General features: G+C 40.9%; 1 protein-coding gene across 3 annotated transcripts in view; it reads right to left on the bottom strand.

The window, feature by feature from the left end:
- CHRNA4 (cholinergic receptor nicotinic alpha 4 subunit) overlaps positions 1-22,854 on the bottom strand; it is a 53,217-nt gene that overhangs the window by 14,855 nt on the left and 15,508 nt on the right. The window contains exons 1-4 of one of the 3 annotated variants that reach the window (XM_072414402.1): positions 17,281-17,769; positions 4,958-5,109; positions 902-946; positions 178-287 (exon numbers count right to left, since the gene is read on the bottom strand). In XM_072414402.1, coding sequence (XP_072270503.1) covers positions 178-287; positions 902-946; positions 4,958-5,109; positions 17,281-17,506 — 533 coding nt within the window. In that variant the 5' untranslated portion in view covers positions 17,507-17,769. Of the gene's footprint in view, positions 1-177; positions 288-901; positions 947-4,957; positions 5,110-17,280; positions 17,770-22,854 lie in introns of those variants that run through there. The other 2 variants (XM_072414403.1, XM_072414404.1) reach the window with 2 other exon arrangements.

Raw genomic sequence — 22,854 nt, 5'->3', positions numbered from 1 at the left:
ATCCAATAATGTAAAAAAATGAAATTGTTACAATTTCCATCATATTTTCTCAACTTGGTGTGGGAATTTGTACCAACATCTGGTAATCAGAGTAATGACAGGGTTTGGTGTTTCTTTTATGTCGTACATTATGTGCACCCTAAAAAAAATACCCCTTAGAGATTAATGTGTTCTCACTTGTTGTAAAGTACAATGTCCGGCCTCCAGATCAGCTCTGATGGGATCCGAATCGATGTCACGTTCTCGTATTCCAGTGGGTCCCAGCGCAGCTTGTAATCGTGCCATTCCTACAAGACAAGACAATGATGGGAGCTACGAATATAAGATTATGTTCTTGCTTGTCAAGACCTTGAGCTATCAAAATTCTACAACATGTTCCCAGCTCAACAAGCATTGCCAAAAAATGCTAAGATGACTCATTCTTACATATCCAAAACACCTTGGTGAAAGAATGGAAGGACAATAGACCATGGACAGATCATTACAGGGCCCGCTATACTTCATTTCCCAAACATAGGTTTCATTATTGAATCCCTGGCCATTTATGAAGTCCTTGTTCAGGCATTTCATGTTATAGTCTGACAACACTCTGTCCAAGCCTCCTTGTGCTGTCACCCTGCCACGCAGGCTTTGGGGCAATTGAGAACATATTCAGACCAAGAGTCCTCCTAGAAATCTTACCCCTGTGAGTTGGGTAGGTTTTGATTACCTGGATTTTGCATTATTTCGTTTGCTGTCCAGAAACCCCAGAAAGGAAGATATTGTTGGACAAAAGCTTCACTTCCATTAAGTTTTATATAATTCTTTTCCAGAGCATATTCATGACCCATAATGTTTTATTCTGTTCTCCTTTATGTTATTCTCTGCAGTTGTATAGTATTTATGTGATCATGTGACTTACCTGTTTTACCCAGACGTTCGTAGTCATCATCTGGTTTTTCTCATCCTATACAAAGAGAAGAAAAAGGTCAATTAATTAAAAAAATCGATCGATTTATATAAAGTCTTTTAGGGCTTGTTAAGACTGGTTGGTAATCTGCTCTGCATAGGGTATAGATTTATGTGGCTGCAACCCAAATCCAGCAAGCAACACTCATGCTTACCATACAACTAAAGTGCTTCACCCTGAAGTCCCTTCTTCGGGTATTCTACTTTATCAGCCTCCCCTGTGTGTACAGAGACTTAAAAAAATTCTGAATTTTGGAAGCTTTCCCCCAACATTTAACAGATGATTCAAATTTAAAACTTCCCTTATAACATTACATTTTTTCAAATGGACATTCCTAACACAGTTTGATACAACATATGAGATTCCCATCACCTGAGATCAGCACATGGTTTTTCTTCTATAGTTTCCGATAGCCCCGCACCATTCAAAAACATGACAGTGACACCTAATGATCCAAAATCATAGACTGGGTCTGGTGACACAACTAATTTATTGTCCTGAAATGCACTAAAACTCTGTTAAGGTTATTAAATAAGGACATTATGAAAACTGAAAATAGAAAATGTTTTATAAGTGTCATTTTGTTTAGACAGTCTTGTGTTCCAAACATATCCAAGACCTCACATTTCTCTGCACCTGAACAAAGCAGTCTGATCCAGGACACACACTGGGGAGTGAAAGAACAGAATGATACTGATGAGGTTAACCCTCTGTTCTGTCCTGTGAAAGGTAGCAGACCAAGGACTGACTCCTAGTGCTGTCCTTCCTTCTCTCAGTTCAAGTACTTCCACTAGATCTATGTAAAAATTCACCTAACAACTGTTTAGAAATGTGTTATTTGAATAAATATTTCTTTTGTTTTTTTTACCTACCTGAAACAAAGTAATAGGTGCACATAAATAAGGCATACGAGGACAAGCCATGCTTGTTAGTGAGCCCCAGGCATTCCGCAGCAAATAGTAACATATTTTTAAGGTTTGTGGAAATTAGAAGCCGTTGTCATCGAGATTCATTAGTAAGGCCCTTTTTCCTCCCCCGACTCATCTCCGCTAGCATGTCTTTCTCTATACATCTCTTTTGCCCACCCCGGCCTGGTGCCATGCTCCCCTCCCTGCCAAGGCACCACCTGCTACATAAACATTTGAAACACAGAGCAGCTGCCTTGCCAGGATAACGCATGGAGTACAATAATGCTGAGCCCATTCTCTATGTGCCAAGGCCGCCCAAAAATAAATGATTATCCGGATGAGCCATAAAATGGAAAGAAAGGAGGAGAAAGCAAGTAAAGCAGCCATGATAACACCATTGGCAACGGATTCCAAGCGCTGTAAATACATTTAGATGATTTAACTACTAAAATCACCATTATGCTTTAAAAGAAATGGAGAAGGGCAATGACCCCTAATTCCCATGATAGCTCCATGGTCTGGTTGGTGTATGCATGTGACCATACAGAGCAGATATTGGTAAGGAAAGTGATAGATTCACTCATCTATTGCAATGTCTCAGAAGTGTGAAGGCCAACTAGAAAGTGTTTCAATTATTTCCAAGGGTCAACTGCAAAATGTTATATGACCAAAAGCCAATTGGCTGCAATATCTAATCATCTCTGACTTTTCATCTCTCGCCATCTCATTCTCCATCTCCTTCCTTCATCTTTGCTCTTGTCTCTCTGCTTTATTTAGCCCATCCATCATCTCTCTCTCTCCCTCCTTCTTTATCTCTCATCTGTCTAATTTCACACTTGCTCTAAAGTTGTTATTTTACTATTAAGCACAAACATTCAGATCATTTTCCATCACCTATAATAGGAAGATTGCCTCTTACGTTGATGAGGAGTTGCTCATGTAACACACAATACTGAAACCTCTATATCATATATTATATGAAGGAATGGCAGCGGCTCAGCACAAAATATATTTTATCTGTGACATCTTTCATCTCAATATTGTGGTGGCCACTACCCTGATCACATCCTTGCCCTTCCCATCCGTTGTCTTTTCTTTGACATCACTGGTAGGATCCTAACAAGATGACTAATACGTTTACCAACCAAGACCAATTCACTTTGATTGAGAGAGTCAGCCTGGGAAGATTCATCACACTTATATGTACAGGTGTATCAGAGCGTAATCATGCCATCCTTCTCTCCATTACCATCAACAAGTATGCAGTCACCATGCCAGGCCAGAATGACTTGGATGATTTTGGTATTATTAATTCCAATGTCAAAATATTCACCAAAGAGGAATCTCAGTTTTGTTCATTGAGCTGCTTTGCTTGAAACAAGAATGACCTTTTTTCTTTATTTAGAGGTGAGTATGTGTTTTGGGTAAATTTGAATCTTTCATTTTTTTGTTCTACTTATTTGTACTTCTGGGAGGATATTTGACCTTTATTTGTGTATTGGCCAGCTAAAATTTTATTATATGTTTCTTTTGTTACTGTATTTTGTTTTTGTGCAAAAATAGTGAAATATTATTTCACCTTCAACAGCCACGATGGTTACACTTGGCAGATCCAAGAGCGTGCACACCATCGCGTGTAAATTTTCTATTAGCGGTTCAGCCGCGTGCCCTGTCCAACCTAAGATGTATACGGCTAGCTTCAGCAATTCAAACTTCCCTTTGTGGTATATCGACTTGAGCTACAGTGATCTCATCCCTGGAAGCTCCTTGAATTGTAAAAATTCTGGGTAAGCTTCTATCTAATTAAGGAAAACAAGCACTTTAATCACCGTAAATACCTCCTAATTGTGGCCCAAGGGAGAGTAATAAACCATGGAGTAGCCCTAATATGTATTTATGCATCAGGCAGAGGAGGGATTGACTTGGGAGACTAGATTTATCATTAATGGAGTCAGCAAAATAAATAAAAGGAGGTCAGCAAGCCTCATCAGATTAAAGCACAATATCATCATATCTGGCATTGTATTGTATGATAATCTCATCATGAGTTCTCATCAACACACATTGGGAGATGTGATTATTGTTTATTATATGTCTATTACATTTTTCTACAGTTTTGCCCTTTTGAATTAAAGCCCAACTCTAGCCAAAACCTTTGGTTCTAGATTTTAGGTGTGGAAAGAGTAAACATTTGTTGTTTTAGAATATTGTCCATGAATCCAATAGGGGGTATTTCACCTAATTTCCAAAACCAGAAAGATTTGTTTGTCATGTTTCCCGTATAGGAGATGGCAGAAAGGATCCTGTGTGCATGGCAATAAAAGTAATAGTGAAATAAATAATGCAATGTCTTCTGATTTCGTTCATAAGCATGCGTCCTCTTCAAAACGTAAAACCACTCCAAAAAGAAAAACGGTATTATTTAAAAGCTAAGGGAGCATTTAAAACTCTAAAAGGAATTCTAATCCTTCCCCCACACTATCCAAGAAAGAAAAAAATCCATTATCAATTTTAAATGCCCCTTCCCAAGGGAGAGTAAATTCAGTTCTCTTCATCTTTCTTCATATCTGAGCTCCTTTATTCCTCTTATTGATTTATTTGTCCTTTTAGGCTATTAATCATTTATCACATATACAGTATATATAGGTGATTAACTAAAAAAACAACAAAAAATGTTTAATGCATCTTGTAAGCTACTATTGCCTAGGGAAGTTTTTTTCAACCTGGGTTCCCTTGAGCAATAAGCAATTTGTGCCTATGGCTGTGAACACCAAATGATTGTCACCAAAGACAAACGATAGTGATCCCCAACATCGATCACTGATCTGTCCTGGCGGAGTGGGGACTGTACTTTATAAAGAAGAGCACAGCTGGGTGCCACTTGCTTGTTCACCTTCCTTCCCTGTCCATAGAACAGAACAATGCTTTGTGTACAGGACTTGCCCTTTCTTCTATCACTGAAAACGAAAAACAAATTTTGGGATCCAACGTGTGTACAGGACTTATGATTGAAAGTAGCAAATACAAAGCCAAGAATATAACGGGTCTGTTCTAGATGACTTGACTGATTAATATTATACAGGTTGGATAGGGTACTCACCACATCGATGAGCTGGGCTATGGACAAGCCAAAGCGCACTAAAACGGCATCGGAGATGTTGGCCACTGGACGGGACCACTTGTTGTACCCAAGGAAAAGCTTCTTCAGCAGTCGCTCCTCAGCATGGGCCCTGGTTTCTATGTGACACAAGACTACAAGTAAAAGACAGAAGGATGTATAATATTATAAATTAAATAGTTAATAGTGTTAAAGCTAAATTGCAAGCATATGGCTAAATACAAAAGTGTAATCTGTGTCATCAGCATTTGTCATTGTGTCTGGATTCTTTAGTGATTTATATTCTTCTTCCAAACAGCACATAACTTTGTTGTAGGTAGGAGATACAATGGTGCCACCTCCCTACCCACTTCCTATCTTCTACTTCCGTCCATGTGATTTCTTGCAGCAAAGAATGTGTGCATCCCGAAGAGCCTGACCAGCCAAAGTGTCTCCTAGAACTGCAGTAATGCATGTAAATGCGGGGAATGAAGGGGAATTCAAAAGACCGATACCAACTCAAATGCATCTTGTTTGTGTCTTTCAGCATGGAGTTCATCCAGGATACATATATTATAAAGCCCGGATTTAGGTACAGTTTTATTAAATAAAGTTATTTTATACAGTATACCTCCCTGAAATTCATCTTTAATGTATCATTTATCAGCCACTGAACATAAATGAACCTGACTTATCATCAATCTGTTTGCTAATAGCAGTTGGCCGAGACTCAGACATCTGTCTCCTGTCTAGGACTCCACCTGAAGTATTACAGAACATTGGCAGGAGAAATAGGAGATGTAACTCTTTCTGAATGGTCTGTCCTGGGCTGTCTCCCACTGGCTGTGTTCTGGTGTAGAAGATGTCCCAACGGTTCCTTCCATACACTGCAAAGCCTCAGCCATAAAAATGGTCAGATCAAGCACAAAGATGTGAAATTATACAAAGCCCAGCTTCAGGGTATATTTTTCCCCAGTATATGGAAAGAATCAAACCTTCATCAGGCTTTTGCTGCTGTCTATGTCTACGTTGAGGAGATTTACTCTCAGTTTTTATCTTGCTGTGCCAAGAAACAATAGACAAGTGTATTAATGGCCAAGAATTCTTCTCTGTATTGCAATGAAGAATCTAATAACTATCAGGACAAATAAGTACTACCATGCACCTGTCAACCAATGAGGTTGTGACGATGGGGTGTCATGGCTGTGCTTGTGGTTGGGGTGTCAAAACCTGGAGAGTAGTCAGTTTAGAGTTGTGGTTCCTTTTCTATAAATTAGACATCTAAAAGAATGTTGCTGGCCACTGCCATCTTGGATTAAATTTCAGGAGCTCTATTACTCCATAGTAATCCCTTTCACCCATTCATTTAGAGCAAGTTACTAAAATATTGGTAATGAAATAGTAAAATGGTGAAGGCACTTGATGTGTGGTTACCTGCATTTCTTTGAGTTGGGTACAGGGTCGCTTTTTAACCTTTGTTCACACTGTTGTGGTGGATGGTCATGGCTGGCATTGGCGATCCTTGGTAAGTCCCATCAACCAACTAACTACTGGGCCCAAGTGCAGCAGTGCTCCAAAAAACATATTGCTGTCCATTTTTTCTATGGCTTTACCTTCCGGCATCCTGTCACCAGGTGAGCAGTCTATACAATAGAGCTTATAGAACACACTGCTAGTTCCTCTGCACCCAATGAAGTGTGAATGTAGCCCTAATTGCTGAGAACGGCTCACTATTCTCTATTGTAAAAACAAAGGATGGAGCAAACTCTTGTGGGAAGGAGGTGTGAGATCTGTAGCCGAATTTATTCTGACAATTGCAGAACTGTTTTACACATTGTGACATTATACAGACTCATTTATAAACGCACCATTCCCAGAGCAGAAATATTGTCCAGAGGGGGATTGTGTGACGTGAACAGGTAGAGAAGCAAAACATTCCAATAATCATAGCGAACCCAAAATAAAGCTGCTTTTTTTAGCTGGTAATGACTTTTTAAAAATGTGTCCATGGATAAAAATACTAACCAGTCTTCCAGTGAAATCCTTCCCGCATGTAAAAAGTGTGATGAAGCATTGCGTCTCTTGATAAACCTATAATTCTTACACATTTATTTTGCTTATGTTCCTACAGGTGATGCCACCCATTTCAGCACATTATTGGAATATTATATACTTGTATTTCTATGGTCCATGTTAAAGTTTCCAATGCACCACCTTTCCCATCCAGGTTGGTATTCATGGGTGACTGCCGGAATAAACAGCTACTGAAGTTCTGCTTCCTTACTCTCCTATCCCAGTCTGCTGATCAGCCAAGAAGTAAAAGGTGCACCGATGCGATGCCTTCCTCTATGCAGCACCTAAAATTTGTGAAATGGAATCTATGTGCACAGGAACTCACCTGGCTCAATGGTAAATAATGTGTGAATCAAATTCTAAGGTTCGACTTCACTAAAACCAGTAATAGGATTCATAGAAAAAAATGAAATTTCTAGCTGACTGCTATGGTGCCCAGCACACTTTGAAGGCACCCAGCAAAAAACGAATTTGTTTTAAAGAGAGGTTTTTGTTGTGTGTATTTGCAAATGAATGTGGAATCAACATTGCTGCATCATGGCACCTCTGATAAATGTGGCCCTGAACTCTAAACTGTTCTCAGCTATAGGATGAATACAGTAATGCACAGAGAACAGACTGACATGGACGCAGCCCATTATCCCTTTAAACTACAGCCAGATTTGGAAGGTACGGTGCATTGGCAGCTTTTAGCACCATATAGTTGGCTCCAAATTGTACTTGCAGGATGTAGGAGAAGCTGTCATGTCTCAACCTATAGAGTGAGAGGTAACTGCTGGGATAGATTGGACCTCAGGGTGGTATTTTTGTAACCCATTAGGCTCAGATCACAATACACCAGGACATGGATACTTATTTTCTAGTGTTATTTTAAGGTAAGTCCAATAAGATCTAATACAGTCAAATACTAAAAATCATTCTGAATGCCTCCCTATAGTACATTGCAGTGCATGCACAAAAATTGGCAACCTATTTAAATGTTCATGGTAATAAACAAGCCTTTATAGTTTTACAAATCAAGCCTATTGTCTTTAACTAAAGTTGAGAAAAATGTTACTTTTCCATCTGTTGCATTGTTTGTATGTTCATTAGCTATATTTTGGGAGTTGTATATTGACCCTGTGTGGGAAGCTTGTTATTGTGTGGGATATATTACTATGATATCAGCATAGTCCAGATATTTATAAATATGGCACACCCTCCTTCTTGCAGTCAGATCATTGGGATACAGGGAATCTAATATAAAGACAGATGGCTGGTATATATACTACCAGTATTTAATCAAATTTAAGTGTAATATAGCCCAAACTTTTTTTCCATATAGTTTTATATAATGAGGGGTTAAAACTAGTGATGGGCCAATCTGCCCGGGATCACCAAACGTATTTTAGGTTGGCTATGTAAACATCTGAAATGAGTCTTTGATAAAAATTCACAATGGGTGCCATTCCTTTTGGTGGGTAAGTGGCAGAAACAGAATATGGGCTGTGATCTTGTGGTAAGGTACAGAACAAGCAGCATTCGTTCACTCCAATTTCTGCATAAATGTGCGGAAATGGCAAACAGTGAACAACTGACGTTCAAATGCAAGCCATAGTGGGAGGGAAAACGAATCTCATATCTAGTAAAATCTCCACTTGTTTGACTCTAAAAAAAATTTGCTTTGCCACTTGAATGATGGGTTCTCCATAGCGAAGAATAATCACGTTACTGACAATTGTTCATGAACACCCTGGATTGTGCGGCCATCTGGGAGACGCAGAGACACAAAGCAGGAATTGGTGGTCAATCATTTCCAACAAGGTTCGTCAAACTAGATTTGAGTTGAGTATGCTTCTAAATACAGAAACTTCTTTATTAGGCCTTCTGGGATGGGTTGAGTCAGAATACTCATTTGTAGCCAATAATTGCCAACATGAGGCATCATAAACTGGGGTAAGGTTGGCTCTGGTAATGAAACTTCTTAGTTAGGCCATTTGTAATGGGTAGAGTCAGAGTACATATTGGTGGCCAATACTTGTCGATATGGACCATCATAAACTAGATTGGGGCAGAGTCTGAAAATATTAAAGCAATTGCAGGTTAAGAGGACATTAAAAACCTCTCTAGGAAAATTCTGGAATTTGTCTTCATTCTTTGATGGGTCATTGGCCGTAAGGGATTGCCCAAGTCCAGTTTTGAGGAAGGGGCTGAGATTTATTATTATCGAAAGGATTTGTATTAAGTTTGGAGACCAGATTGCTTTCACGGTAAACCTTTCTTGGAGGATTTAGCAGCACTGGCCCCCAAGAAAGTGTGTGCTTGAGGCTGGAATGTAGAGAATCAGAGGAGGAGTTTCTGCTCCAATGCCCCTTCAATGTAGAAGTTTGCAAAAAGTTAGGGAGGTATTTCCTCTATCAGTTGCATGAGTTATGCGTAGGGGGTATATGGAGCATTTGAGACTCACCAGGATTTTGATACACTTTTTATAGTTAGTGCGGTGCTCTGATTTTACACTGTCGAGGGGATGGTGAATGATATTCTGCACATGGGGGGAAAATTCTGGGTCAGGGAGAATGGCCTGGACGGAGGAACATCAAGTCTTCCTTTGATAAATTTCCCTATTCACGGTGAGCAGCTTTCTTTGTCTGTCCTTTATGCACTCCTTAGATATTGTTAAATAGACTGATTTTTGGAAAAGGGCGACATACTGTACATGGTGATGGGTTTGTGCTTCTTGGCCTTACTTATCAAATATGTAATATATTTGATACTGTTGCCTGAAATTAGGATATTTATATTAAAGTTCGGCATAATGCCTAATATTTATTTACGCATATATTATAAATATTATGTGAATGCAAATACTTTTATTAAAATAAAATTTACAACACTGTCAGTCAGAAACTAGGATAGTTGGTCTTCAACATAGAAACACCCTCATGAAGCCTTCCTGGAGCGGTAGAGACACCACATAATGCAATACAACTTTATAGTCTCCGTCACAAACCAAGTTAGTGCAAAACTGTCCCTTAAAGTACTTTTATTCGGATTTAATACCAAAGAAACAATTGCAGCCAGGCTCCGTGAAATCCCTCTTTGAGTAAACAAGCTATTAGAGGTCACTTATGAATTTTTAGCAGAGGGTACACAGTGACTAGGCATTTGGTTTGCTTATCATATTAAGCCTTTGTTAATCCTTTTGACATTGTTCCGCACTGAAGATGTAACGGATCTGTAAGAGGTGGTGTGCGTTCAGGCGGAGGGGCAGCGCCAATGGCAGGTGGAAGTGGGTCAGCCGTCTCCGGGGACGGGCATACATAAATCATGATCACGCTTTTTTATCTTGGAAAAACTTACTCAAGAGAAACAGAGCAGGTGACATTGGTTGATGAACTGTGCCCCGTCCTGAGAGTCACAGAGCATCAATAAAAGATTCTGCCACCCAGATACAGCAGACTTGCCACCGATTAACAGTCCGTTATGTATAAAGCACCAACGAGGCAATTACAAGGCCATTTTTTTCAATGATCTTCAAGAATATTTGCTCCAAAACGAGACAATCAAGACATTTTCCTGTCTGTGGGGTTAAATGTATGAGCTTCCCACTTTGGCTTTGTAGAAATCTAGGATGTCACATAGCCTGAATTCCTAAATTAACCCCAGTGACATAAGCTTACATTGTAAGAAGAGTCATTAAAACACAGCCATTGTGTTACACTGCAGAGCAGGAAGCATTGTCTGTATATGTAATGGAGAGATATAACTCTAGTAATCCATAAACACAGGTAGGATCATTTCCATCAAGAAGATCTCTAAAAATAAACACATTGATAGCACTGTATATTTTCTGTAATACAGCCAGTCTTACACTTTGTAATATGTTTGATCCGTGTATATATCAGGGAACTCTGTGACACAGAACCCCATTCCCTGCTATTACTTTACAGATTATCAATGCGTCCAGACTCTATGCTTTGAAATTCTGTCACAGTGTGGAAGCCTAACACTTATATATGTGAGCACAAAATGCTTTCTTCACACCAAATTATGCTCTGCTCATGCTGATGTTGGCTCTGGCTTTGCTTAAAGAAAGAAGTAAAGAGATGTCATTATCCAAAAATATTCCTGTATAATATTACCTATATGTAATTCACAAATGTGCACATTGTTCTCTAATTGGAGGCTTTCTTGTTAGTACTGTATAAAGTTACATACACGTCAGATGGTTGTTTCCCGAGATGAATGATTCTTTGGATTCTCTAATGACACAAAAGAAACCCACAGAAACCATGTGATCAACAGGTATTGTAGTACTAATTTAGGTTTCCAAAAGCTTGGGATACATATATATATATATATAAATATAAAAAAATAAATAAATATATGTGTGTGTGTATCCTACCACTGCTTGCACTATTATTATTATTATTATTATTATTAAACAGGATTTTGGATTTTGTCCATAGCAGACTCCATGCACCAGGGCTGCCATCAGGGGATTCTGTACCAGGCCCTGATCAAAAGACTTTTGCAGTACTGGAACTTTTAGGCATGGAGGAAGGGGCCCCAGGATTTTTACCCAGATATTTCTGAGGTGGCCTTGCCATGCCCAAGCGTTTAACCAGATGGTGATTTAAATAAAAAGCTGCAAGAAGTGTCTGATAATGTGATCTACTGCGAACCCCTGTCAACCTCCAAAACCACCGCTGCTCAATCATTAACACTTTCATTTTTATTTATTAATCATATTTTTTTTATTAAGTAATAAGGTGCATGGGGTAGCGGCGGATCAGCAGCTGGCAGGCGATGCAACCTCACTGTTGCAAATTCATTTGTGTGAACGAACCTTGGAAGCAAACTATAAAACTCAAGAAACAAGGATGGGGAAGCCAGCCATAATGATGCGTTGCGGCCTCCTTTTCTGTCTCCAGGCAGCACAATGCCATCTTCATCTCCCATCTCTTATAGAATTATTAAAAGCATCTGTTTGTATTGACATTAATAATGCAGTGTCCCCAAGGACCCTTCTTACAGCTACATGGACTTCCCATACAAAGCAGACAATGCTGACAATTCAGCCAAGGACGAGCGCCTGAGAGCCAGAGAAGAAATAGGAAAGGACACAGAAAAGCAGGTCGCCGTTATTGATGTCCTTGTATGTTCGTGCTGACCCCAATGATTGCCTGCTGTACCTCCAGCAAAAATTGGAGATGTGGGCCAGCTATTGCTGAAAAGCTGGCGGGTGGGACAGTTACACGATATCGATATGGAGCGACAGTACAGATAACAGCATTATGAATGTGTGCTAAGCTATGGCGCTGGGTTTAAAGAGAACCAGTCCATGACCCAACAAACTATTACTGTGGGCTGGGCTGTTATCAGAACCTTCTGGGACCCATACTTGATAAACTTCCTTGGCCCCCTTATCCAGGTGTCAAAGTTCCAGCATTGCAAAAGTCAAGTTCTATTGATCAGGGCTCAGTGTAATCAGAATAAAGAAACTTTTCATGGAAAGCTTGCAGATGGGTCTGCTGCCTCTTGTCAGATGACTCAATGCTATCACATGGATGAGGTTGAAGGGGACAGCGCTGCAAGCAGGGAGTTTGCATCTTCAGGAGTGCAGAATCAGTGGTGCTCACAGGAATATGGATAGTCAGGCACAGACTATGAATACATACATTACTTCCCCATTACTTTTTTATTATGGCTTTTTAAGGTGCATGCTCTAAATCTTGCTGGAAAAACATGCAGGAAATGAAGTCTGAAAGCTGAGTACAAGTCAGCAGCCCGCAGTTAGAGATCCCAGTAAAACACAGAGCATGCCCTTTTAACTATAGGAACAGCAGTTGTCAAATATCCATTCTGACAGGTCCTCTTTAATGGGATGTTTGAAGATTTGTTGGTTCTGCAGCCCCAGTCATACCCTTGTCACAGTTAGCAGAAGGCAGATTGTTTTTTTTTCTTGCTAGAAACATCTGGCATACCAGAGATGGTAGAGGAAGGAGCAGGCGGAATTGGAACGAGGACTGAGAACTGTGGTCCTATGCCAGGCAGAGATGTGTGGGGGGTATTGGAGGGTGTCCGTGAAGGTGAGCAGGTGTTGGTACATTACAGAAGCAGCAAGGAATCCTAACGAGGAGAAGAAAATTCAAAAGGCAATTTGGAATTGAAGTCTGGAAATCTGGCAGAGTACAAATTCTCAGTGAGAGATGGGTCATCAGAACCTTTCCAGATCGAGAGAATACAAAGTGTATGTGAACGTGACAAGTGGGCACCAAATGGGCACTAGCCTAACAAATATGAAAGCTTGCAGGCTTTACCCAGGGGGTCCATAAAAAGCTTACTATATACAGGGTAAACTTCCTGGATCCCACACATCCATTCCAGCATGGCAAAAGTCAAGTTCTTTTGGTGGGGGCCTAGTACAGAAGTACCCCTTGTTCCCTCTTGCCAGTGGCAGCCCTGGTTATGTCTATGCATGGAGGTGGGGAGGTTTTCAAGCAGGTTTCAATAGGAGAAACCATGGAAAGCCTGCAACCCTACAAGCATTCTACAACCTGACCAAAAACAGGCAGATGAGGTGAATCACTTATCTGACTTTATCAAGACAATATTTAAAAAACGTAACCAAGATGAATCCCATTAACCAACACATGCCATCTACTGAGCATTGGGAGATTTGGTTAAAATGATTGTCCTGTGGATCCCAGAACTATGATCATCCACTCTGCAGAGGTACAATAGGATGCAGAGAGTTAATGATATTTTCTGTTATTACTGGTGACCCCCGCGCTTCTCCGTTCTCTCGGGGCCCGAGTGTGGCTGGGGGCTCTCCCGACACATGTTTTATTGATGTCAGTAAATTTTCTTCCCATAGTTTTGCATCTAAAACATCAAATCCCCCGGAGTTGTTGGTTTAATAAGAGATGATTATTGTGCATCGTTTCTCGAGGGTCTTCAACCCTGCGGGAGGAATGGAACCGAAAGCTGGATAGACGACTCTTCTCTGCGGGGTTCCTAAAAGCTTGGTAACCCCACGGCGAAGATCAGACCCCACGCAGCATGTATGAAATGAAAGAAGTCTGTAGCCTTTTAGGGTTTTTTTAGATCTATATCAGAAAGCAAACATCTTTCTATACATGATCTTATCAACATGCCGGAGCCTCGGAGCTTGTAAATATGTATTCATAAAATATTATATTGGCAGCCATATTTTTCCATCACATACTCCCCTGGAATCCTGATTAGCATCACTGTGCAGTGATTGTGTTTTACGGTTCCCTCCACTAAAATTGCCTTAAACTGGCTTACTGTATGATTGATCTTCCAAAATAATGACTGCACTGTCTACCGATAGCCATTAGAGGGCGCACAGTTTAATCTTTATATGAAATGTAATTATAAAAATATGGCATACGCAGGTAAAATATAAAAATCTAAACACATGACCTTGCTGAAAAATGTCTAAGCTTGTGTGTACATACAAGCAGACCACGGGATTGGAACATATGTTCCCTTCTATGACAGGTCAAATCAAAACTTAGAAACTGCATGAGGTGAAAAAATGTTGGTCCCACAGATGTATTCATCTGTTCATCTGTACTTTGGTCTGTGCAATTATTGAAAGGACTGAGGACAGCACAGCAACTGGCAACAAGTATGCAAGAATCATGCTTGGAATCACATATCCTGATCATCTTCATGCTGCCTTCAAAGAAGTCACTAATAATGAAAAAAAAAACTAATACCTACTGTTTCTAAATAAATGGGAAAAAGGAAAAGACAAGAGAAAAGAGCCCTAAACTGAAAGAGATAGAGAGTGAGGCAGGGGGAGGAAGAAATACTACTAAATAGTGTGAGAAAGAAGTGGAGAACATGAAGGCATAGGAGAAGAGATGTGGAGAGACAGATAAAGAGTGGTGGAAGAGAAGGAGATACTTTGGGAAAAGGAGAAAAGTGTAGAGGAGATGAGAAAGAGGAGAGAAGAAGTGAGAGAAAAGGAGATGAGTGAGGAGAGGAAAGGGGAAAAAGAGAAGACAGAGGAGAGGAAAGGAGAAAAAGAGAAGACAGGGGAGAGGAAAGGAGAAAAAGAGAAGACAGGGGAGAGGAAAGGAGAAAAAGAGAGGACAGAGGAGAGGAAAGGAGAAACAGAGAGGACAGGACAGAGGAGAGGAAAGGAGAAACAGAGAGGACAGAGGAGAGGAAAGGAGAAAAAGAGAAGACAGAGGAGAGGAAAGGAGAAACAGAGAGGACAGAGGAGAGAAGGGGAGAAAAGGAGAAGACAGAAGAGAGGAAAGGAGAAAAAGAGAAGACAGGGGAGAGGAAAGGAGAAAAAGAGAAGACAGGGGAGAGGAGGGGAGAGCTTGAATGAAGAGAGAGTAGGCGATAGAGAGTGAAGGGAGTGATACTGAAAAAAAAGAGAAAAATGGGAGAGGAAATAAAAATCTACAGAGTGTGTATGTAGGAATATGGAGGAGAGACACAGCATGGGGTGAACATACACCATTCTATATTTGAGCTCACACACTACACTTTTTTGTTGCAGTGACCCGCATCTTGTTCACTCTATTCCTCCTCTGCCCTACTAGCACAGATATAGATGGGCACACAATATACAGCAGCACAGCTACCCATCTGTGCTCTCCTTTCCTCACACCCAAATGGTTTCAAAGGGCACAACATGTCTGCATGAAAAGTTCCTGATTGTCCTGCAGCCCCCACTTTTCCATTTCATAGCTTTTAGGAATAGCCACCTTAATACTCCCCATATTATGAAAGCAAAGGACTAAAAACAGCACCCTTCCACATGATAAACACCTATCGGCAGTGGGTCTGTTTTATTATAGTCCATATCCAGACTAGTACCCTACAGGACACATTAACATACCATTTATTCCAAGAATATAAGTGTGTGTACCCCCATATTATGAAAGCCTAGGATAGCAATAGCAGCACCCTCCTACGTGATATATATTCCAAGATTAACTGTGTGTCTGCCTATAATATTAATGTACAGGTCCCTATAGCAGCTCCCTTCCATATACCATACATTCCAAAACTAGCAGAGTGTGTACCCCATTACACCCCATATTATGACAGTACAGGACCCTTTAACAGCACCCATCTATATACTATACATTCCAATTCTAGCAGTGTGTGTACCCCAATATACCCCATATAATGACAGTACACAACCTTATAATAGCTCCCTTTTATATACTATACATTCCAAAACTAGCACTGTGTGTACCCCCATTATACCCCAAATTATGACAGTACAGGGCATTTTAATGGCACCCTTCTATATACTATACATTCCAAGACTAGCAGTGTTTGTACCCCATTAAACCCCCAAATTATGACAGTACAGGACCCCACCTGCAGCTTTCTTTATAATATACATTCCAAGACTAGTAGTGTGTGTACCCCATTTTACCCCGTATTATGAGAGTACAGGACCCTATAACAGCACCCTTCTATATACTATACATTCCAAGACTAGCAGTGTGTGTACCCCTTTACACCCCAATATTATGTGTACCCCATTATACCCTCATATTAGGACAGTACAGGACCCCACCAGTACCTTCCACCCCATTCCCATGATCAGTACAATCTGCCCTGTCTCTGCTATGGAGTTGTCCAAGGTGCTGAATCTCTAATCCTATTTATTACCACCGTACAATATAATGGGGATAAACTCTTTTTAGGGATGGCACTTTGAACATTAACCTGAGGTCTGTGCCATGTATTCCAGAGTGGGTTTTACAGCAGGACATGCCCTGCTTACCTACAGAAAGCTCCCAAATCACTGCCAGCTTACCCAAAAATACCACCTAAACAATGAGTCCTTCTACCCATCAGTTTGTCAACATATTTAAAGGTGTGACATTCAAAAGTGCCAAGAAAACATTTCAGTTGTGGAACTAAACATCCCAGCAAGTCCTGCCAGCCAAGCCTGTACTGTTATCAAAAGCCCTGCTAAACTACTATCCCAAACATCTTTGGTGGAACTACAAGTGCCAACATGGAGAGTTCTACATATTATAGTAATACTGCAGGAATTATCTATAACCACACAACATATAACCCTTCATGCAATGCATGCCAACTTTATCTGCCAGTGTGCAGCTGGGGTAAACTACAAGACCCAGCACCATTCCTTAAATGCAGCTAAATTGTGTCCATCTGTGGTGTCCTTGCAAATCTTCAGCTGCAACTTAGATCTGGACTCCCTGACATTGGAAATATATAGAAATTAAAAAACCTACCTGAAGGGAAGGAGAGAAACATCAGGAAGATAAGCTGCAGGATCTCTTTAAACGCACAGGAACCCATGATGCCAGTGAGATTGGGAAGATGTGCCCTGTGGGAAGAAGTGCTGGCACACACTGCTGTGCTCAGGGATGGTCTCTTTAAAGTATCTCTTCTCCAGGAACCATTACCTGCAATGTTCAGCCTAAGCACTGTGCAAGAAGGAGCCCCAGGTTGACCCATGCCTCCATATGCTGATGTCACCTGTGCCTAGCAAGCTCCTGCAGGGCTGTCATTGCCGACTGCCAAGGCAGATGTGTCCAACCTACACAGCCAGCAGTGGCTCTGCTGACTCTGATCTCCTCTCCCTGATGATATGCAGCTCTAAGCAAAGTAGGGGCTGTGTGTATATTAGACCTGCCCACCCTGGGCATTCAGCTATAAAGAGGTGCAGGGGAACTCCTTTACATCAAGTGCCAGGGCATGCAAATGGCAAAGAGTGTCCAGTACCTCCTCATCCCACCAAATACAGCTCCATGGTATGTATAATTAAAGAGCATCAAGTCTGATCACATTAGCTCCCTGCTGAATGGACACAGTAATTGCATTAGACCCTCTTTGGAAGAGTATTGTCACCCCCCAGCAGTGTGGATAATAGACTGCCTTCTTTATCATGCAGGGTACACATTCTGCCAGCTTGGTGACAGACATGACAGCCAGTGCTTGAGGAAGTGTTACACAGGATAGAAAGCAGTTTGTTAGTCAGGAGTGAATGGACAGCACAGTCACTTGCCAGGGGTTTGTGTTGATTCTACAGGATTTGATTGCAGACTTTTTTTTTAGGATATAATGTCATTTCATTTATCAAGAGCTTCTAGCAAGCAGTGTCTGACCATTCATATCAGTTTTTGTGCAGATGAGCTTACAATCCAATGTTCAGTAGCTGAGATTTATTAATAACACAGTTAGTAAGGGGAGCTTGATGTATGGAGTCAATCCCTTCTTAACTGAATCCGAGCTCTGTCCATGTCCTGGGTTCCCCGCTTCACCTGTTACATTTTACATAGGAAGTCCATAGGAATGGTAGGAGGCCCTCATAATGGGCACAGAAAAGTGTGCAAACCTGGGAATCCAATAACTCAACCACTGACATCTCAGTATCATTTTAAATAAAAAGATATATAAACGTTCTCTTAATAGGTACAGCAGGGGAATAGAGCCAGGACTAATCATAGGGATATTGTGAACCCCTCATTATGGGCACAGCAGGTATGCACAACTTGGAACTCAGTACAGGGATAGGGGAGCCCCCCTATAATAAGTGCAGCTGATGTTTAGAGCCAGGGCATATTTATATGATGGGAGCCCCTTATAATGGGCACAGCAGGTGTACAGACCCCGGAACTCAGTACAGGGATAGGGGAGCCCCCCTATAATAAGTGCAGCTGATGTTTAGAGCCGGGGCATATTTATATGATGGGACCCCTTTATAATGGGCACAGCAGGTGTACAGACCCCAGAACTCAGTACAGGGATAGGGGAGCCCCCCATAATGAAGCTGCTGATGGGTAGAGCCAGGACATATTTATATGATGGGACCCCTTTAAAATGGGCACAGCAGGTGTACAGACCCAGGAACTCAGTACAGGGATAGGGGAGCCTCGCATAATGGGCACAGCAGATGTATAGAGCCAGGACATAGGCGTTTAATGGGAGCTCCCCATAATGGGTGCAGCTGACATTTAGAGCCAGGGCATATTTATATGAGAACCCCTTATAATGGGCACAGCAAGGGTACAGACCCAGGAACTCAGTACAGGGATTCGGGGGGTCATAATGGGCACAGCAGATGTATAGAGCTAGGACATAGGAGTTTAATGGGAGCCCCCCATAATGGGCACATCAGGGGAACATACCCAGTACCCCTCACAGGAATTAGATGAACCTCTCATATTGGGCACAGCAGATGTACAGACCTGGAAATCCCATAACTATGTCCTAAACACTGACAACTAAGTTCTTGGTAGTCTTTCCTTTTAATATAGAATCCATCTGTAGATTTGGCTCCCTGTAGTCCTGATGATACAACCCAGCTTTTTAATTGTTTAAGTTTTGCATTTGTTTTTGAATGTTTACTATATATATATATTTTCAGCTTCACTCCAGGCACGTGACACCTTCTTCATCCTTAAACTCTCTGTTATTGGGGGTTTCTGAATGCTATAGAAAAAATTGATCATCCAATGACCCAGGACGGGGCAGTTTTATTGGGCTCCCCTATGGGAAATGTTCTATATATTATGGGATCGCAGTAAGTGATTTAAAGGATGATTGGCTTCTTTCTGTCTGGAAGACAGAATTCAGTTATAGAAAATACAAGGAGTGACCTGGGGGCAGCAATTGAGAGGAGGCAAGTATTTCAGACAGAACGGTTTATTTTTTATTCTACTAAATCAAGCTTCAACACTGGGGTGGTCACGGTTCGTAATTACCCTATGCAGACCCATAATGAATATACTGATAAATTGAACTGTAAAAGGCAAATACAAGCAGAAGGATTGAAGAAAAAGTAAATCAGCTACCTCAGAAGTCATTGGTGGTCCATACACAGACAGCCAACAGAACAGGTCCAAAACGCCCTCTATTTCCAGACAACCTGCCTCCAAATCTCTGTATCTGTTTAAGTGTAGAAAACTTTATTTCTAAGACTTGGCACCAATACTCAGAAGAATGAGATTATACATCTTCTGAAACACAAAGGGTACAAGACGGTTTTGATTAGAAGTCAGATTAGGTTTATCTGAGCAAAGGGAGCCGGAGTATTGGATTCCATCACAAGAATGTCGCCTTGCGTTAACCTTATTACAGTCGCTTCAAGTCGACAGTGTCCATAATGAATACACTGATAAATTGAATTGTAAAAGGCAAATGCAAGCAGCAAGATCCAGCATTGTCTTTGGGATTGAAGAATGAGCACATTAGTCTCTCTGCATTCCATATGTGTAATGATATATGGAGCCTGAATTGCTCTGGTCTATATGGACATGTAGGTATGGGGAAACCAGCAGTTGCACATGTATGAGATATATAAATCCTTCTCCATATACAGATCTCCAGCTGCACTTTTCAGCACATGATAAACTTGCCTAACAGTTATCTGTCATAATGAAGCTGTTTGGGTCACCATTGCTGGCAGCAGTCTTTCCCTGGTATTCAAGTGATCAATTGGCCATTCTGGTTCTAATCAGCTTAAAAAGATGAATTTACCACCCTGAAACTAATCTTTGCCCACCTGCAACTGAGCTAGGATTGAAGCAAGGGAGGAAGAAAAGAGAATAGAAGTGAGGTAGGAAGAGAAGAAGAATGAGTGGAAGGAAGGGAGTACAAGAGGAATGAAGGTAGAGTAGGTAGGAGGAGGGCAAGAAAAAGAGAATGAGAGAAGGAATAGAAACAAAACAAAGGAAGAAATGATGAAAGGATAGATAGGACGTGCAAAAGGAGGTAGGTGGTAAAGAATTGAATGCACAACCATAAAACCATTTTACAAATCATGCACATACATGTGAGCAGCCAGGGGGGCATACAACCATCTAAACCACATTAACATTTATTGGATTGCAGGTGAGAGCATTAGTAGAAGGAAATGCCATACAGACAGGGCACAGATAACCCAAAAACTAACTACTGCAAGGTCACGGTGCTATACACCAACTTGGTCCCTTCAGGAAAGCTCACATATCACCCAAGCCTGATGAGGGATCATGAATCAACACTTGGCTAATTACCCAAATGTTTACCAGCTCCTATTCATTATTATCTGTCCTCATTACACGGCTTATTGACACCTCTGGGAGGCACAAAGGACTGCAGACAAATCTGTTACGATGTAATATGGACATACTATGACCCTATAGATCGATGTATAGAAGAACGTGATCCCATATAATAGATTTAGAGTTCTTTTATTTTTTTGCAGACAATTTGACTTAAAGTGTGTAAGAGATAAGTGCTCTTCAGGCACAACAATCAAACCCTCCTTCTTCTGTAATACAACAGAAATATGAAATGAAGAATTGGTTGCTATGGGCGAGAAGATGTTTTGCTTCACATAATATGTATCAGAATCTATAATTTTAGATTATCTATAAAGAAATGCAGCTTTTCCATGAGATAGAGCATGTGCAGAACCTTTCACACCTGGACTTCACTAAAAAAGTGTACAGAGTACAAAAAGAGGAAAATCATAAGAGGGTGGGGTGTAGGGATGGAAAAGTGGGTGTGATGGTTGGAGTGAGGGGTAAAAGTGGGCGATGAAGAGAGGAGGGAAAAAGAGAGAAAGAGGTGCAAACAGGGAGAGAGGGGGGCATTGAAAAGGGAACAGAGGAGATGAAGAGGAAAAGAGATTGGGAAAGGGGAGAAAAGAGGTTTATAGAGACACAGGTATAAAAAAAGATAGGAGAATGGAAAATAGTTGTCGAGAGAAGGAAAAAGGAGGGGAATGAGGTGGGGTTGAGAAAGTGAGGAAAAAGGAGGAGGAAAGAGGGGGAAGGGGTTGAGATTGGGAAATAAAGAGGAAACGGGATTGGGAATAAACGAGGTTCAGAGTGAAAGAAAGGGAAAACAGGTTTGAGAGATGAAAAAGGGGTGAGATAGAGAAGGAAATAAAGGAGGGGAGGGAGTCTGGAAACCAAGCCTAAAACAGGAAGAAAATTAAAAGTGTCAGTAAAAGAAAAGAAAAATGAAAAGCAAAAAAGAAAGGGAAATAAGGGAATAACTGTAAAGGGACAACCGTATTAAAATAAAAAAAAGGAGAATAGGATAGAAAGGGGAAGAAGAAAAAAAGGAAATAAAAGAAAAATAAAGCAAAAGGGAAAAGAAATAAGTAAATTAAAGAAGCAAAAAAGGAACGAAGATTGAGGGTGGAGGTTATTAGGGATTAGGAGGAACATGTCAGAGCAGAAAATAAAGTAGGATGAAAGAAGAATAAATGAAAATCAGAAGAAAGACATAACACAGGGAGTAATGGAAAATCATAAAAGACTAAAATTCAACAGGGGATGAGCTGAAAGATGTGAACATCGTTCTTCCTCCGGTTATCTTCTGTCTCCAGCAGAGAATGGTGGAGGACTGACCATACACATTGCCTATCACCCGGCACCACACTGTACACTGTTCTTCTCACTCCAGGTTAACCATTGGCTTTCCTGTTATTTTAGGCCTTTGATTCTCTCTTAGCTCCAGGGGAAAGGGCTGCTGATAGAAGAGCAATCAGCCCAGGCAATGCTTAGGATTATCTACAGGGAGAGCAACCTGGAGCAATTAATTAATGGCACACATAGGAAGAGGTTGCACCATCACCCAAGCTGCCTGTAACCCTGTGATTGCAGCGATCAAAGTCAGAATTATTTATTCCAGTTACTATTTGTGTGAATCCCACTTTCAGATCAACCTTCACACCTGTCATCTGGGAGTCAGAGGATGAGCCGGAGACATCCACAGCCTGCTGCAGAATTTCTGAAGAACAAGGACGCACCAGAGCAAGTCAAACACTGAAACATGATGGAGATTCCTTAAAGGGAATCCTTAATGTG

This window comes from Pyxicephalus adspersus, chromosome 6, assembly GCF_032062135.1.
Source record: "Pyxicephalus adspersus chromosome 6, UCB_Pads_2.0, whole genome shotgun sequence".
NCBI lineage: Eukaryota > Metazoa > Chordata > Amphibia > Anura > Pyxicephalidae > Pyxicephalus > Pyxicephalus adspersus.
Note: the sequence above shows the minus strand (reverse complement) of the source record. Positions and strands in the feature narration are given on the sequence as shown.